General features: G+C 43.3%; 1 protein-coding gene and 1 long non-coding RNA gene across 7 annotated transcripts in view; one reads left to right on the top strand and one right to left on the bottom strand.

The window, feature by feature from the left end:
• Positions 1-19,639, bottom strand: part of LOC140730748 (probable methyltransferase TARBP1) — a 384,497-nt gene that overhangs the window by 312,745 nt on the left and 52,113 nt on the right. For all 6 annotated transcript variants that reach the window (XR_012099667.1, XR_012099666.1, XR_012099668.1 and 3 more), the window contains exon 10: positions 1,273-1,411. Coding sequence is in view for 3 of the 6 variants with exons in the window: in XM_073051594.1 (XP_072907695.1) it covers positions 1,273-1,411 (139 nt within the window). In the remaining 3 variants the exon portion in view is untranslated. The remainder of the gene's footprint in view (positions 1-1,272; positions 1,412-19,639) is intronic.
• LOC140730752 (uncharacterized) overlaps positions 1-19,639 on the top strand; it is a 51,619-nt gene that overhangs the window by 10,236 nt on the left and 21,744 nt on the right. The gene's annotated exons all lie outside the window — the stretch shown is intronic.

The raw sequence follows: 19,639 nt of genomic DNA, 5'->3' as shown, positions 1-19,639 counted from the left end.
GTGCATGGTAGGTCATGTTTAACCAATCTATTAGAGTTTTTCGAGGACGTTACCAGGAAAGTGGACGAAGGGAAGGTAGTGGATGTTGTCTACATGAACTTCAGTAAGGCCTTTGACAAGGTCCTGCATGGGAGGTTGGTTAGGAAGATTCAGTTGCTAGGTATACATGGTGAGGTAGTAAATTAGATTGGAGATTGGCTCAATGGGAGAAGTCAGAGAGTGGTCGTGGAGGATTGCTTCTCTGAGTGGAGACCTGTGACTGGTGGTGCGCCACAGGGATCAGTGCTGGGTCCATTGTTATTTGTCATCTATATCAATGACCTGGATGGTAATGCGGTAAATTGGATCAGCAAATTTGCTGATGATACAAAGACTGGAGGTGTAGTGGACAGTGAGGAAGGTTTTCAAAGCTTGCAGAGGGATTTGAACCAGCCGGAAAAATGGGCTGAAAATGGCAGATGGAGTTTAATACAGACAAGTGTGAGGTATTGCACTTTGGAAGGAAAAACTAAAGTAGAACATACAAGGTAAATGGTAGGACACTGAGGAGTGCAGTAGAACAGAGGGATCTGGGAATACAGATACAAAATTCCCAGAATTCCCAGTTAGAATGTTATGGTGAGGTTGTATAAGGCATTGGTGAGGCCAAATTTGGAGTACTGTGTGCGGTTTTGGTCTCTGAATTACAGGAAGGATATTAATAAGGTTGAAAGAGTGCAAAGAAGCTTTACAAGGATGTTACTGGGACTTGATAAACTGAGTTACAGAGAAAGGTTGAATACATTTGGACTTTATTCCCTGGAGCATAGAAGAATGAGGGGAGATTTGATAGAGGTATATAAAATTATGATGGGTATAGAGAGAGTGAATGCAAGCAGGCTTTTTCCACTGTGGTTAGGGGAGAAAAAAAAGAGGACATGGGTTAAGGGTGAAGGGGGAAAAGTTTAAAGGGAACATTGGGGGGGCTTCTTCACACAGAGTGGTGGCAGTATGGAATGAGCTGCCAGATGAAGTGGTAAATGCAGGCTCGCTTTTAACATTTAAGAAAAACTTGGACAGGTACGTGGATTAGAGGTGTATGGAGGGATATAGTCCAGGTGCAGGTCAGTGGGCTACGCAGAAAAATGGCTCAGCACAGCCAAGAAGGGCCAAAAGGCCTGTTTCTATGCTGTAATGTTCCATGGTTCTATGGTTCTAAATTTTAAAGCAGGGTGTTGGAAGGTACTGTGAAATTTGTGCTAGTCACTTGAGTAATATAAAGAAATCTCTTACCATCAGACACTGGGACCTTCATGTACTGTTCTACCAGATTATAAACATAGGCCCCTAGCACAGATGGCTTTAGATTCTCATCAGTGGCACTGTCTTCACGCCTGAAACTCCCGTCATTACTGTACAGCCACTCGCACACCTGAAATATCCACAACATCAAACTCATTAGCATCAAGTTGCACCTGTTTCTCTAATCACTTTCACAGGTTTCTCAACCAATTATTTACTCAAGCTCATTGGCACTTCAAGAAAAAAAAATTAGGTACTATTTCTCCTGATCTGATACTATATGTGATAGAAATCTAGAGAAGAGAGCTAGGAATGAGCCAGATGTACCTGGAGCAGGCTGGGTTTGGCAGATGATCTGAGTTCCCACACAGGGAATGCATTAATTCACCAAGTTCAGGGTGATTCTGCAAGAATTTCCCAACACAGACAAGAGAGGGATCAGAGTTTCTTTTTTTATTGTCAAATACTGGATAGCTTACAGATAATATGAAAAGCAAATATTAGCCAAGTGCCAAAAAAAATCACCAAACTGCATTCTTTAAAAAATGATGGTGGGAAAGAGCATTAACTGTCATTTAACATGGAATGAGTACAGCACTAGGACTGCCAAATTGGGTAACAGCTTCTTCCCTCAGGCTGTGAGACTAATCAATACTCTGCCACCAAGCTTGCATCACTAGGCAGCAAGCTGTTGATATATACCTGTGCAGTGCTTTACGACATATATTTTGAATTACACAATCTTTTATTAACTTATTTACAATATAATATTTTGATTTATGTGCAGTGTGTGATATGCTGTGTGGGTGCACCGTGGTCTAGAGGAACAGTGTTTTATTTGGTTGTATATACAATGCATATATGAAGTATACACACACACACACACACACACACACACACACACACACACACACACACACACACACACACACACACACACACACACACACACACACACACACACACACACACACACACACACACACACACACCTTGAAAGTTTTCATGTTTTATTGTTTTATAACATTGAATCACAATGGATTTAATTTGGCTTTATTTTACACCAATCAACAGAAAAGACTCTTTTGTGTCAAAGTGAAAACAAATTTTTACAATTGGTCTAAATTTATTACAATAATTAAACACAAAATAATTGAATGCATAATTTCTCACCCCCTTCAAGTCAGAATTAGTAGTCACAGTTCTCTTGCAGACTACATCAGGTTTTCCTCCAAGATTTCCCTGTATTTTGCTGCATTCATTTTACCCTCTACCTTCACAAGCCTTCCAGGTTCTGCTGCAGTGAAGCATCCCCACAGTGTGATGCAGCCACCACCATGCTTCACGGTAGGGATGGTGTGTTTTTGATGATGTGCTTATGCCAAACACAGCGTTTAGTCCGATGGCCAAAAAGCTCCATTTTGGTTTCACCAGACCAGACATTTCTTCCAGCTGACTTCATGTGTTGATTTTTTTTCCAAGTGGCTTTTCTCTTTGCCATTCTCCCATAAAGCTGCGACTGGTGAAGCACCCAGGCAACAGTTGTTGTATGCACAGTCTCTCACATCTCAGCCACGGAAGCTTGTAACTTCTAGAGAGTTGTCATAGGTCTCTTTGTTGCCTCCCTCATTAGTCCCCTTCTTGCACAGTCACTCAGTTTTTCAGGACAGCCTGCTGCTCCAGGCAGATTTATAGCCGTGCTATATTCTTTCCATTTCTTGATGACTGACTTAACTAAGGGATATTCAGTGACTTGGAAATTTTCTTGTATCCACCTCCCAACTCAAGTTTTTCAATAATCTTTTCACTACAGTCTATTGAAACACCTTGAATGCACACAGGTTTATAAATAGATAGGACACCTTACCTAATTATGTGACCTCTAAAATGAATTGGCTGCACCAGTCATGATCTGGTGTCTCATATTGGTGGGGGGTGAATACTTACGCAATCAATTATTTTGTGTTTTATATTTGTAATTAATTTAGATCACTTTGTAGAGATCTGCTTACACTTTGACACAGAAGTGTCTTTTTTGTTGATCAGTATCAAAAAAGCCAAATTAAGTCCACTGTGATTCAATGTTGTAAAAGAATAAAACATGAAAACTTCCAAGGGGAGGTGAATACTTTTTGAGTACTATGTGTACAGTCAGATGGCAATAAACTTGAACAGATCCACGATGGTGAATGCAGGAAATGGATGCTTAAGTTAATCACTATTCTCTTACTAAGAAGACACACAAATTCGAGGATGAATTGCTTCCTATCTGTTTTTATGGATGCTGAGGTATAAATGAGACCAATTTGAAAACAGCAAGCTCACACTCACACACGAGATTCCACAGTTGCTTGAAATCCAGAGTTACACACACTATGTGCTGGAGGAGCACAGCAGGTCAGGCAGCATCAATGGAGGGGAATAAAGAGCTGACATTTTGGGCTGAGACCCAAGTCATGATGAAGGGTCTGAGCCTGAAACTTTGGCTCTTTATTCCTCTCCATTGATGCTGCCTAGCCTGCTGTGCTCCTCCAACATTTTGTGCGTGTAGTTCTTTCACACATGGTTTGTGATGCTTACGAGATGGATGGAAGGGTAGTTTTGGAGACTCTTTCTGCTGCTTAAGCAAAGGCTTGTTTGTTCCTGATGACTGTACTTGTGGTTCTCAGTAACATACTGAATGCCCTGTCTCCATTTTGAGTAGCTTTGGGCCAAAGATTCCCAGTAGTCAGTGGAATTTATTTATTTTTTAACTTAGATACAACACGGTCACAAACCATTCAGGCATAACAAGCCTTTGACGACCAATCATACCCATGCCGGTTAGGAATGTGAGCGGAAACCCGAGCAATCGGTAGAAATCCATACTGTAAAAGTGTTATGCGACCACTATGCTGCACTGACACTCAAATGTTACTCTGTCTTAAGGAAGCATTAAGCACATCCTAGAACCTTTTCCTCTGTCTTCCTGATAATCTTTTCTCATGGCAGAGCTCAGTACGAAGGTGCACTTTGGGAGTCTGGTGTCAGGCACCTGTACACTGTGTCTTACTCAATGTAGTTTAAAACCTGTCTTACTAGAACCTCAGGACTGCTGATGCTCAGTAACTAAAGCAGATGAACTTAGAACCTGAATTTTTCTGCATGGATGTTGTGTCCTTTACAGAGACTCCAATGAGAGTAGTTAGGCAAGACTGGAAGTTCAATGTTTCACAGTTTATATGTTTCCACTGTGATAGAGGAAAATATAAGAGGTAGGGGATTGCATTTTTGATTAAGGAGAATGTCACAGCTGCACTTAGAGAAGGCAACTCTACTGAGAAATTGTACCGGGAAGTTCCACTGAGAGGTTCTCTCTAGGTATGCTCCCGTAAGATTTCTTCCTGAATGTCTCTTACATCTACAGCCCAAGTCTCTGTATGCTTCTTCAAGGCCACAACAAACAAGGAGGCAACTTTATCTTTATGTGGAGGCTAGAGGGTCAGTGCACTGAATGAGAGAATTTTTTTTGGCGTGCCTTGGAAAACAAGTTTACAAAGTGTTAAATGAAGCAGCTTCCACACTAAATGTTGGAGAAACTCAACAGGCCAGGTAGGCCCATGAGTCTTGCCAAAGGGTCTCTGCCCGAAATGTCAACTGCACCTTTTTCCTAGCTGCTGCCTGGCCTACTGAGTTCATAGAAACATAGAAAACCTACAGCACAATACAGGCCCTTCAGCCCACAAAGCTGTGCCAAACATGTCCCTACGTTAGCACTACCTAGGCTTACCCATAGACTATTTTTCTAAGCTCCATGCATCTATCTAGGACTCTCTTAAAAGACCCTATCATTTCCACATCCACCGCCGCCACTGGCAGCCCATCCCACGCACTCACCACTCTCTGCATAAAAAAGCTTACCCCTGACATCTCTGTACCTACTTCGAAGCACCTTAAAACTGTGCCCTCTCGTGCTAGCCATTTAAGCCCTGGGAAAAAGCCTCTGACTGTCTACACAATCAATGCCTCTCATTATCTTATACACCTCTATCAGGTCACCTGTCATCCTCCGTTGCTCCAAGCAGAAAAGGCCCAGTTCACTCAACCTACTCCTATAAGGCATGCTCCCCAGTCCAAGCAACATCCTCATAAACCTACTCGGCACCCTTTCTATGGCATCCACATCCTTCCTGTAGTGAGGCAACCAGAACTGAGCACAGTACTCCTAGTGGGGTCTGTATAGTGCAGTCCTATATAGCTGCAACATTACCTCACAGCTCTTAAACTCAATCCCACAATTGATGAAGTCCTATGGACTCGGACCCCAAAATCCCTCTGATCTTCCACACTGCCAGGAGTCTTGCCATTAATGCTATATTCTGCCATCATATTTGACCTATTATTACTACTCCTTTCCAGAATCTGTCTCCCTATCTGCTCCTCAACATCCCTGTTACTATTGGGTGATCTTTAAAAACACCCAGTGGAGTTACTGACCCCTTCCTATTCCTAACATCCATCCAGAGGCTCCGTAGATAACCTCTCCATGACTTCCTCCTTTTCTGCAGCCTTGACACTATCTGATCAACACTGCCATGCCCCCACCTCTTTTGCCTCCTTCCCTATCCCTTCTGAAACACCTAAAACCTAGCACTTGAAGTAACCATTCCTGTCCGAGCCATCCAAGTCTCTGCAATGGCCACAACATCATAGCTCCAAGTACTGATCCATGCTCTAAGCACATCCGCTTTATTCATAATACTCCTCGCATTAAATTAGACACATTTCAAACCATCGGTCTGAGTGTGCCCCTTCTCTATCAGCTGCTAGCCTCCCTCTCACACTGTCTCCAAGCTTTCTCTATTTGTCAGCCAACCTCCCTTTCCTCTGTCACTTCAGTTCGGACCCCACCACCCAGTATTTCTAGTTTAAACTCTCACCAATAGCCTTTGCAAACCTCCCTGCCAGGATATTGGTCCCTCTCAGATTCAAGTGCAACCCATCTGTTTTGTACAGGTCACACCTGCCCCAGCAGAGGTCCCAATGATCCAGAAATCTGAATCCCTGCCCCTGCTCCAATCCCTCCATGTAACATATAACCATATAACAATTACAGCACGGAAATAGGCCATCTCGGCCCTTCTAGTCCGTGCCGACGCTTACACTCACCTAGTCCCACTGGCCTGCACTCAGCCCATAACCTTCCATTCCTTTCCTGTCCATATACCTATTCAATTTTACTTTAAATGACAATACCGAACCTGCCTCTACCACTTCTACTAGAAGCTCATTCCACACAGCTACCACTCTCTGAGTAAAGAAGTTCCCCCTCGTGTTACCCTTAAACTTTTGCCTCCTAACTCTCAAATCATGTCCTCTTGTTTGAATCTCCCCTACTCTCAATGGAAAAAGCCTATCCACGTCAACTCGATCTATCCCCCTCATAATTTTAAATACCTCTGTTAAGTCCCCCCTCAACCTTCTACACGCCAAAGAATAAAGACCTAACTTGTTCAACCTTTCCCTGTAACTTAGGTGCTGAAACCCAGGTACATTCTAGTAAATCTTCTCTGTACTCTCTCTATTTTGTTGACATCTTTCCCATAATTCGGTGACCAGAACTGTACACAATACTCCAAATTCAGCCTTACCAATGCCTTGTACAATTTTAACATTACATCCCAACTCCTATACTCAATGCTCTGATTTATACAGGCCAACATACCAAAAGCTTTCTTCACCACCCTATCCACATGAGATTCCACCTTCAGGGAACTATGCACCATTATTCCTAGATCACTCTGTTCTACTGCATTCTTCAATGCCCTACCATTTACCATGTATGTCCTATTTGGATTATTCCGACCAAAATGTAGCACCTCACACTTATCAGCATTAAACTCCATCTGCCATTGTTTAGCCCACTCTTCTAACTGGCCTAAATCTCTCTGCAAGCTTTGAAAACCTACTTCATTATCCACAACGCCACCTACCTTAGTATCATCTGCATACTTTTTAATCCAATTTACCACCCTATCATCCAGATCATTAATGTAGCCTCAGCCATGCATTTATCCTCCACCTCATTCTACTCCTATACTCACTGTCCCGTGGCACAGGCAGTAATCCCAAGATTACTACCCTTGAAATCCTGGTTCTCAACTTCTTTTCTAACTCCCTGCAGTCTGTTTTCAGGACCCCCTTCCTTTTCCTACCTATGGCATTGGTACCGATATGTACCACGACCTCTGGCTGTTCTCCTTCCCACTTCAAGCTATCCTCCAGCATTGTGTGTGTTGTTTGGATTTCCAGCATCTGCAGATTTTCTCGTTTGTGAAATGAAGCAGCTTTACTGTTTTTTCAGAGATAGAGCATGGTCACAGGCCCTTCCAGATCAATGAGCCCAGTGCCACCCCATTACACTCATAACCAATTTATCCATGGGAGGAAACCCACACGGTCACCAAAAGAACATATAAACTCCTTACAGACAGTGGCAGAATTGAATCTGGTGCTGTAATTTGTTATGCTAACTGCTACATGACCGTGCCACTGGAAAGACTAAGCGAGTCATTTCTGAGACAGTTTACAAGGTTGGATGCAGACACCATCAAACCTGCAGACAAAGGTGGTGCTGGAGTAGTCTGGCAGACTGACTACCTCACTGAGGCCAAATGGCAGCTCTCTGACACCTCCTCGTATTTACCCCTGCCACAGGACCCCACCAAAAATCATCAATCCACTGTCTCCCGCACCATCTCCACCCTCATCAACTCCGGACACCTTTCTCCCTCAGCCAAAAAACTCATAATTCCCACACCCTGCACAGCTTGGTTTTACCTCCTCCCCAAGATCCACAAGCCTGACTGTCCCGGCAGACCCATAGTTTCAGCCTGCTCCTGCCCCACTGAACTTGTGTCTGCCTACCTGGACTCCATTTTACCCCCCATAGTTCAGTCTCTCCCCACCTACATCCAGGATACATCCCATGCCCTTCACCTCTTCAATAACTTCCAATTCCCCGGCCCCGACCGCTTCATTTTTACCATGTATGTTCAATCCTTATACACCTCCATCCCCCATCAAGAAGGCCTCAAAGCCCTCCGTTACTTTTTGGATAACAGACCCCACCAGTTCCCCAGCACCACCACACTCCTCCTGTTGGCGGAGCTTGTTCTAACTCTCAATAACTTCTCCTTTTATTCTTCCCACTTTCTCCAGATCAAGGGCGTAGCCATGGGCAACTTGCATGGGCCCCAGCTATGCCTGCCTCTTTGTGGGTTATGTGGAACAGTCTATGCTCCAAATCTATACTGGCACCACTCCCCAACTTTTCCTCCGCTACATTGGTGCTGCTTCCTGCACCCATGCTGAGCTTGTCAGTTTCATCAACTTTGCCTCTAACTTTCACCCAGCCCTTAAATTCACTTGGTCCATCTTGGACACTTCTCTTCCCTTTCTTGATCTCTCGGTCTCCATCTCTGGAGACAGACTATCCTCTGACATCTTCTACAAACCCACCGACTCCCATAACTATCTTGACTATACCTCTTCCCACCCTGCCCAATGCAAAAATGCCATTCCCTATTCCCAGTTCCTCCGTCTCCGCCGCATCTGCTCCCAGGATGAGGCTTTCTGTTTCAGGACTTCTCAAATGTCCTCTTTCTTTCAGGATCGTGGTTTCCCTCCTGGCATCATCAAAGATACCCTCACCCGCATCTCCTCCACTTCCCGCACTTCAGCCCTTAACCCATCCTCCCGTCACCACAACAGGGACAAGGTTCCCCTTGTCCTCACCTACCACCCCACCAGCCTCCGGATCCAGCATATTATCCTCCGCAACTTCCGCCACCTTCAACAGGACCCCACCACCAAGCACATCTTTCCCTCCCTACCCCTCTCAGCTTTTCGCAGGGATCGTTCCCTTCCAGGCCCCAGACAGTCCTTCCAGGTGAGGCAACACTTCACCTGCGAGTTTGCTGGAGTCGTCTATTGCATCCAGTGCTCCCGGTGTGGCTTCCTCTACATCGGCGAGACCCGATGCAGATTGGGGGACCGCTTCGTCGAGCACCTCCGTCCGTCACAATAGACAGGACCTCCCGGTTGCCACCCACTTCAACTTTGCCTCTCAATCCCATCTAGATATGTCCATACATGGCCCCCTCTACTGCCATGATGACTCACGATTGCCATGATGCAAACTCAGATTGGAGGAGCAGCACCTCATCTACTGTCTGGATAGCCTCCAGCCTGGTGGTATGAACATTGAATTCTCCAATTTCCGGTAATTCCCTCCCCCTTCCCCTATCCCAAGTCCCTCTCTGCCTCTCTCCCCTTTCAACTTTCTGCTTCTTTATCTCTACAGTTCTTTCATGCTTATCCCCTCCCCCCACTTTATCTTTCCTCTGATTGGTTTTCCACCAGGCACCGCTAGGCCCTACCCCCTCCCCTATCTCTATTACTGGGCGTCGGCCCTCTTCCCCCCCCCCCCCCCATTCCTGATGAAGGGTCTCAGCCCGAAACATTGGCTACTCTTTTCTCACGGATGCTGTCTGACCTGTTGAGTTCTTCCAGCGTTGTGTACGTATTCTTGGATGCAGACAGCTCTGCAATACTTGGCTATAAAGCAGTTACAGAGTTTCTTTTATAAGGTGTGATTAAAGCCTTGTTTCATTGTTATGGGAGAATCAATTGTTTGCTTTCTTGAAAATATACATCATTGGGAGTACACTGAATGAAAAAAAATGACAACCCTTGCCTTCCTCAGCTTTGGCTTCAAGTGTCAGTGTTAGAAGGTTTTTAGTTTAAGTCCAATTTCAAATTATTCAGCCAAGTGTAAAACAGAAGAGGCTAAAAACACCTCAGCAGGTCAGGCAGCATCTGAACAGCTGAAAAGATTTTAGGAATAGCTTCTCCCCTCCACCTTCAGATTTCTGACTGGACAAGGAAACTCAAAAGACAGCCTCACATCTTTTTCCTCCTCTTTTTCTGCACTACTGAATTAATCTTTTTTTTTTGCATATTGTAATTTATCATTGTTATTCTGTACTGCTGCTGCAAAATAACAAATTTCATGAATACACCAGTGATATTCAGTGTTTCTGATCTGTGCAGAAGAAACAGTTAAGATTTCAAGCTGAAGATCCTTTGTCAGAACTTGGAAAGTGATAGAACAAATTAATACTGAGTAGGCCGAGTTGGTCAGTAGGATGTGCACAGTAATATAGGGGTTAGCGTCAATGCTTACAGCGGCAGGTGGGAACAGGCCTGAAGGGACTTGGTTTAGGACAAATGGTTAAAAAGGCAAAGTTAAGGGGTGGGAAGTTCAAGGGGGATATTAGAGGAAGGTTTTTTTTACTCAGAGTGTTGGTACGTGGAATGCACTGCCTGAGTCTGTGGTGGAGGCAGATACGCTAGTGAAATTTAATACTACTAGACAGGAGGAATTTAAGGTGCGGGGATATATGGGAGGCAGGGTTTAAGGGTTGGCACAACATTGTGGGCCAAAGGGCCTGTACTGTGCTGTACTATTCTATGTTCTATGTATGAAGGTTGCAGTCAGACTGTCAGCAAGGGCAGGCAGATGATAGGACAAAAACTGCAGCCAGCAGGGTGAGTATCAGTGCATTAGGGCTGCAGAATCAAAAAGGGTAACAAACACAGTACTCAAAATGTTATATCTCAATGCACAGAGTATAAGAAATAAAGTGGATGATCTTGTTGCACTATTACAGATTCCCAGGTATGATGTTGTGACCATTACTGAATCGTGGCTGAGGGATGGTTGTGGTTGGGAGCTGGATGTCCAAGGTTACAAGTTGTATCGAGGGATAGGAAGGTAGGCAGAGGGAGTGGCATGGCTGTGCTGGAATCAAATCAGTGGAAAAATGTGACAAAGGATTGGAAGATGTTGAATCCTTGTGTGTTAAGAAACTGCAGGTGTAAATATACAGGCCTCCCAACAGTGGCTGGGATGTAGACCGCAGATTACAACAGGAAATAGAAAAGGTGTGTCAAAAGGGCAATGTTATGATAGTCATGGAAGATTTTAACATACACCTTGATTGGGAAAATCAGGTTGATAATGGATCTCAAGAGAAAGAGTTTGTTGAATGCCTACGAGATAGCTTTTAGGAGCAGTTTGTCACTGAGCCTACTAGGGAATTATCTAACACTGTAGAGGCAGTTAGGGAGCTTATGGTAAAAGCCAGGGATCACAATATCACAATTTCAACTTGAAATTTGATACGAAGAAAGTAAAGTCTGACATAGTAGTGTTTCAGTGGAGTAAAGCAAATTACAGTGGTATGAGAGAGGAGTCAGCCAAAGAAAATTGGAAGGAGATGCTGGCAAGGATGACAGCAGAGCAGCAATGGTATGAGTTTCTGGGGAAAAAAGTGCAGGATAGATGTATTCTGAAAACAAAGAACACTATAATTACTCCAGTATCCCAGAGGGACCAATATCCTGACAGGGAGGTTTGCTAAGGCTACTGGGGAGAATTTATTGGGGGGTGGGAACCGAACTGAAGAAACTGGGAAGAGGAGATTAGCTCACAAATAGAGAAAGCACGTAAGCAGTGCGAGAGGGAGGATAGGCAGGTGATAAGGAAGGGACGCGCTCAGACTGAAGGCTTGAAATGTATCTACTTTAATGCAAGAAGTGTTGTGAACAAAGCGGATGAGCTTAAGAGCATGGATCAGTACTTGCAGATATACTGGGTATATCTGTACCAGGGATATCGAGCAGATAGGGAAACAGATCCTGGAAAGGTGAAATAATAAGAGTTGTCATGATGGGAGATTTTAATTTCCCAAATATTGATTGGCATCTCCCTGGAGCAAGGTGTTTAGATGGGGTGGAGTTTGTTAGGTGTGTTCAGGAAGGTTTCTTGACACAGTATATAGACCAGCCTACAAGAGGAGAGCCTGTACTTGATTTGGTATTAGGAAATGAACCTGGTCAGATGTCAGATCTCTCAGTAGGAGAGCATTTTGGAGATGGTGATCATAATTCTATCTCCTTTACAATAGCATTGGAGAGAGATAGGAACAGACAAGTTAGAAAAGCGTTTAATTGGAGTAAGGGGAATTATCAGGCTATCAGGCAGGAAATTGGAAGCTTAAATTGGAAACAGATGTTCTCAGGGAAAAGTACAGAAGAAATGTGGCAAATATTCAGGGGATATTTGTGTAGAGCTCTGTATAGGTATGTTCCAATGAGACAGGAATAGGATGGTAGGTACAGGAACTGTGGTTTATAAAAGCTGTAATAAATCTAGTCAAGAAGAAAAGCCTACAAAAGGTTCAGAGAGCTAGGTAATGTTAGAGATCTAGAAGATTATAAGGCTACTAGGAAGGAGCTTATGAAGGAAATTAGGAGAGCCAGAAGGGGCCTGGGCGGACAGAATTAAGGAAAACCCTACAGCATTCTACAAGTGTGTGAAGAGCAAGAGGATAAGAGGTGAAAGAATAGGATCTATCAAGTGTGACAGTGGGAACGTGTATGGAGGCGAGGGTGAAGATTACTGAGCCTCTGGCGATGATCTTTGCATCATCAATGGGGATGGGAGAGGTTCCGGAGGATTGGAGGGTGGCCAAGGTTGTTCCTTTATTCAAGAAAGGGCGTAGAGATAGCCCAGGAAATTACAGACCAGTGAGTCTTACCTCAGCGGTTTGTAAGCTGATGAAGAAGATCCTGAGAGGCAGGATTTATGAACATTTGGAGAGGTATAATATGATTAGGAATAGTCAGCATGGCTTTGTCAAGGGCAGGTCATGCCTTTTAAGAGCCTGATTGAATTTTTTTTGAGGATGTGACGAAACAAGTTGATGAAGGAAGAGCAGTAGATGTATATGGATTTCAGCAAGGCATTTGATAAGCTACCCCATGCAAGGCTTACTGAGAAAGTAAAGAGGAATGGGATCCAAGGGGACATTGCTTTGTGGATCTAGAACTGGCTTGCCCACAAAAGGGAAAGAGTGGTTGTAGACAGGTCATATTCTGCATGGAGGTCAGTCACCAGTGGAGTGCCTCAGGGATCTGTTCTGGGACCTTTACTCATCGTGATTTTTATAAACGACCTGGATGAGGAAGTGGAGGGATGAGTTAGTAAGTTTACTGATGACACAAAGGTTGGAGGTGTTGTGGATAGTGTGGAGGGCTGTCAGAGGTTACAGCGGGACATTGCTAGGATGCAAAACTGGGCTGAGAAGTGGCAAATGGACAAATATGATGGCAGAATATAGTATTAATGTTAAGACTTTTGGCAGCATGGAGGATCAGAGGGATCTTGGGGTCCGAGTCCATAGGACACTCAAAGCAGCTGCGCAGGTTGACTCTGTGGTGAAGGCAGCATATGGTGTATTGGCCTTCATCAATCGTGGAATTGAATTTAGGAGCCGAGTGGTAATATTGTAGCAATATAGGACCCCAGCCAGACCCCACTTGGAGTACTGTGCTCAGTTCTGGTCGCCTCACTACAGGAAGAATGTGGAAGCCATAGAAAGGGTGTAGAGGAGATTTACAAGGATGTAAATCTCCTCTATGAGAAAAGGTTGAGTGAACTCGGCCTTTTCTCCTTGGAGCAAAGGAGGATGACAGGTGACCTGATAGAGCCGTACATGATGATGTGAGGCATTGATCGTGTGGACATTCAGAGGCTTTTTCCCCAGGGCTGAAATGGTTGCCACAAGAGGACACAGGTTTAAGGTGCTGGGGAGTAGGTACAGAGAAGATGTCAGGAGTAAGTTTTTTTACTCAGAGAGTGGTGAGTGTGTGGAATGGGCTGCCAGCAACAGTCGTGGAGGCAGATATGATAAGAGTCTTTTAAGATTCTTTTAGATAGGTACATGAAGCTTAGTAAAATAGAGGGCTATAGGTAAGCCTAGTAATTTCTAATGTAGGGACATGTTCGGCACAAATTTGTGGGCCGAATGGCCTGTTTTCTATGTTTCTAAAGAAATACTCAAATGCCAAAATAGTACAACCATGTGACAAGGGAAGTCAAAGCTAATGTAAAAGCAAAAGAGAGGGCATACAACAAAGCAAAAATTAGCAGGAAGTTAGTTAAAAGTTAGTTAGTTAAAAGCAAGAAGCTTTTAAAAACCTACAGAGAGCAACTAAAAGAACCATTAAAAGGGAAAAGATGAATTATGAAAGCAAGCTAGGAAACAATATCAAAGTGGATAGTAAAAGCCTTCTCAGGTGTGTAAAAAAAAAAGAGATGAGAGTGGACTGCCAGAAAAATAAGTCCAGAGAAATAATAACAAGGGACAAGGAGATGGCAGATGAACTAAATGAGTATTTTGTATCTGTCTTCACTGTGGAAGTCACCAGCAGTGTGCCAGATGTTGAAGGGTGTGAGGGAAAAGTGGGTGCAGTTACTATTACAAGGGAGAAGGTGCTCAAAAAGCTGAAAGACCTAAGGGTACACAAGTCACCAGATCAGATGAACTGCACCGTAGGGTTCTGAAAGAGGTAGCATTAAAGATTGTGGAGGCATTAGTAATGATCTTTCAAAAATCACTGGACTCTGGCATGGTGCCAGAGGACTGGAAAACTGCAAATGTCACTCCACTCTTTAAGAAAGGAGCAAGGCAGCAGAAAAGAAATTATAGACCTGCTAGCCTGACCTCAGTGGTTCAAAAGATGTTGGAGTCAATTGTTAAGGATAAAGTAATGGAGCACTCGGTGACACAGGACAAGATAGGACAAAGTCAGCAAAAATCCTGCCTGATGAACCTGTTGGAATTGCTTGAGGGAATTACAAGTAGGATAGATAAAGGGGATGCAGTGGATGTTACATATTTGGACTTTCAGAAGGCCCTTGACAAGCAGCCACACATAAGGCTGCTTACCAAGTTGAGAGCCCATGGTATTACAGGAAAGTCACTAACATGGTTAGAGCACTGGCTGATTGGTAGGAGGCAGTGAGTGGGAAAGAAAGGATCTTTTTCTGGTTGGCTGCAAGTGACTAGTGGTATTCCACAGGGGTCGGCGTTGAGAACACTTCTGTTTATGCTGTTTATCAATGATTTAGATGACGGAATAGATGGCTTTGTTACCAAGTTTGCAGATGACATGAAGATTGGTGAAGAGTCAGGTAAAGCTGCAGAAAGACTTAAATAGATTAGGAGAACGGGCAAGAGAGTGGCAAATGAAGTACAATGTTGGAAAATGCATGGTCATGCACTTTGGTAGTGGAGATAAATGTGCAGACTATTTTCTAAATAGGGAGAAAATCCAAAAATCGGAGATGCAAAGGGACTTGGGAGTCCTTGTGGAGAACAACCTAAAGGTTAACTTGCAGGTGGTGAGGAAGGTAAATGCAATGTTAGCATTCATTTCAAGAGGTCTAAAATACAGGAGCAGAGATATGATGCTGAGGCTTTATAAGGCAATGGTGAGACCTCATCTTGAGTATTGGGCTTCTCATCTAAAAAAAGATGTGCTGGCATTAGAGAGGGTTCAGAGGAGGTTCACAAGGATGTTTCCAGAAATGAAAGGATTATCCAACGAGGAACGTTTGAAGGATCTGGGTCTGTACTTGCTGGAATTTAGAAGAATTTAGAAGGTTTCTCATTGAAACCTTTCAAATGTTGAAAGGTCTAAAAAGTATAGATGTGGAAAGGATGTTTCCCATGGTGGGGGAGTCTAGGACAAGAGAACACAGCCTCAAGATAGATGGGTATCCATTTAAAACAGATGTGGAGAAATTTCTTTAGCCAGAAGGTAGTGTATTTGTGACATTTATTACCACAGGCAGCTGTGGAGGCCAGGTCGTTAGGTGTACTTAAGGCAGAGATTCATAGGTTCTTGATTAGACACGGCATCAAGGTTTATGGGGAGAAGGACCGGGTGTGGGGCTGAGGAGGGGAAATGATGGAGCAGACTTGATGGGCAAAAATGCCTAATTCTGCTCCTCCTGTGTCTTATCATCAGAGGACTGGGGTTGAATTCTCACTGCTGTATGGATGGAAGTTGTATGCTTTCCCTGTGACTGTGTGGGTTTCTCCTGGTGCTCTGATTTTCTCCTACATTCCAAAATGTACAGGTTAGGTAGGAAACTGTGGGCATACTATGCCGGCACAGGAAAATGGTGACACTTGTAGACTGCCGCTGCCTTACTGAAACGATGCATAAATGACTTATTTTACTGGATGTACATGTGACAAATAAATCTCCTGAAAACTTTATCCTCCAATTCAAACAAAGGATTTCTTTTTGAAACTATGTTCTTCCAGAGATTATGCTGAGTGTTTACAGATTTTTCTGATTTAATTTCACATCTCACTTCTGCAATATTTGTTTTTAATCTCACCCAAGGCCTCCATCCCAAGGAAGGAAAGGTACAAAGTTGCCATCCGAAACTACCTTTGCCTAAAGGCCTGAGTGGTCTCTTCAAGATGTGAAAGATCTTAAAGTCGCTTTTCAACTACAACAAATGAGAAAATTGGTGTTACGGAGTTATACAGCACAGAAACAGGTCCTTCGGCCCATCTCTGCGATGCTGATCAAGTTGTCTACCTGAGCCAGTCCTATTTGTTTGCATTTGGCCCATATTCCTCAAACCTTTTCTATCCATAAACCTGTCTCAATTTCAAGTTTAATAACAATTCAACCATCATGAACACCACCAAATGAAACAGCATTCCTTCAGAGAAAGAATGCAAAGAACAGTACCAAGATTCAAACACAGCACAGGGCACAAGATAGCAGTAAACATACAGTCATATAAAAAAAATAATTGCAACTAAAACTTTGTAAACCCTTTGCAATTACCAGGTTTTCTGCATTAATTACTCATAAAATGTGGTCTGATCTTCATCAAAGTCACGATAATAGACAAATACAATCTCCCTAAACTAATAACACACAATTGTACTTCTTCTCGTCATTACTGAGTACACCATTCAAACAATCACAGTCTAGGTTCAAAAAAGTATGTGAACCTCTGAGGTAATACCTTCGACAAAATGACCTGCTAAGGTTATTGACTGTTGGAGTCAGGTGCTCCAATCAATGAGATAAGATTGGAGGTGTGGGTTACAGAGGAGCCCTGCCCTATAAAAAAGGCACACAAGTCAGGTTACTAACATCTAACAAGTTAGGAGTGTATACAGTGGAGATGTTGGCCGTGTTGCGATGGGTGGAGAAAGTGAGACAAGTCAAAGTGTGGAGATGCTCAGATTCATCCTCAGTTCTGGCAAGTTTAAGGTCTTTTCACTCAAACAGCCAGCAAGATGTACAAGGTTTGTACTTTATTAAATCCTTCAGTCAGTCACAAGAGTTGCAAATCAGGGAGGTCAGGTAAAATTTCTATAGGCTGCAGCTCATGTAGGGGTGAGGGGTAATAAGAGGATGGATGAGTTGGCAAAGAAAGAACGTTAAAGAAAGAAAGCATAGAAATACACATTAGTATCAGTAAAACAGAGGCTAAATGTGTCATCTGGGGGGAAAATCATCCAAATGTGGCAAGAAAGATGGGACAAAGAGGGGATAGGGAGGCATTTATATCAAATAAAAAAGATTGCTACAGGTACTAGGATAGGCAGTGGATACAGAAGAGAGGAAACTGTGTGGACTAGGTTAAGGCTAGGGCACTGTGCTGTAAACAAAACATTGAAAATGATAGGGAAACACCAGACAGGTTTGTGTGAGGAATGTCAGGAAGAAGAGTCAGTAGAACATGTAATTCTGAGTTGCAGGAAGTATGGGATACAATGATGAGAATTACCGTAGATTCCGGACTACAGAGCGCACCTGATTAAAAGCCGCTGGCTCTAATTTTAGAAAGAAAATCAATTTTGTACTTGTACAGGCCGCACCGGATTTTAGGCCGCACCGGATTTTCGGCCGCAGGTGTCCCACGTTGTAATATGAGATATTTACACAGAAAGATATTACACGTGAGGATTTTTTAACTTTTAATTAAATCCATATGGTAACATAAACAAATACATATTGCAAATGCTTTTTTTCGAACCGTGCCTGTAACGCGGCTACTTTTAAATATACATTGCGTATACTTTTTTACTGAACAACATTCCAATATCTCCTAACGACTGGTAAAAAATATATATACTGCAGCCTACCAGGAAAAGTTATTGATCGCCTTTAACTTAAAAGTAGCGTTCACTCAGATCTAATGCCGCTCGCGTAATGCGCTCACCCCCTCCTTCCCGTTTATCGCAAACTGGTATTTTTCCCACAAGACGCGGCGAAACCGGGTGTGACGTCATAGCATCCCGCGATGTAGTACAGAAAACAAATATAGTTAAAACACTTCTAACTTTAACTAACAAATGAATTACTAAGCAAAAATATTATAAACTAAATAACTGCCATAAAGGCAGCACAATGCTTTTCTTCGAGTGTTTTCCATGTTGATGAGGGTGAGTACAAATGACTGATTTACAATAATTTAATTGTGAAAGTGCGCTTGATTTATCGTACAATTTCATTGGACCTCTGTGAACTACTCATCAATTTTATTGGTCTACTGTTACGAGGCAAAATGTTTTTGGCGGCATGAAAAAAATCATGCATTAGCCGCACCGTAGTAAAGGCCGCAGTGTTCAAAGCTGTTCAAAATGTGGAAAAAAAGTAGCAGCTTATAATCCGACATCTACGGTAATCCAAGGGAATTGGGGTGCAGGAATTCACATTAAAAGGGTTACTGGACATGGGTGAGAGGGCACAGGTCAGGATACTTTTAGCTTTCTTAAGGGATATAGGGGTTTATTTATAGGATATGATGGATAAGCAGGAATAGTGTACTAGGATGGCTAAAGAAGGAAAGGTAAAGTGCAGATTACGGGGAGAGGGAGAGAGGAGGGTGGGAGGGAGGGAGGGAGGAAGGGAGAGAAGAGGGAGGGAATGGGTGAAGGGATTTATAATGAAAGTCTATCATCTGACCCACACTCCGGAACATAAGGTGGCGGTGATGCACCATTAAGCTGGGTGCCAACTGCCATAAAATAAAAAGAGGAAGGTTACTAACAGAGCCTGTGCTTATGAAGAAAGATCTGTTGATGTGCATCATGCCTTGATCAAAATAACTTTCAGTTGACCTTAGAAGAATTGTAGAGATGCAAGAAGATGGAAAAGGCTACAAAAGACCTGAGTGTTTATCAGTCCACAGTAAGAGAAATTGTCTACAAATGAAGGAAATTCATTACTGTTGTTACTGTTCCTAGAAGCAGGTGTCCTGCAAAACTCACACCGAGCATAATGTGCAATGCTAAAGGAGGTGAAAATGAACCCAAGCGCAACAGCAAAAGCATACAAACATAGAAAACCTACAGCACAATGCAGGCCCTTTGGCCTACAAAGCTGTGCCAAACAAGTTGTTGCCTTAGAAATTACCTAGGGTTAC

Source organism: Hemitrygon akajei, chromosome 7, assembly GCF_048418815.1.
Source record: "Hemitrygon akajei chromosome 7, sHemAka1.3, whole genome shotgun sequence".
NCBI lineage: Eukaryota > Metazoa > Chordata > Chondrichthyes > Myliobatiformes > Dasyatidae > Hemitrygon > Hemitrygon akajei.
Note: the sequence above shows the minus strand (reverse complement) of the source record. Positions and strands in the feature narration are given on the sequence as shown.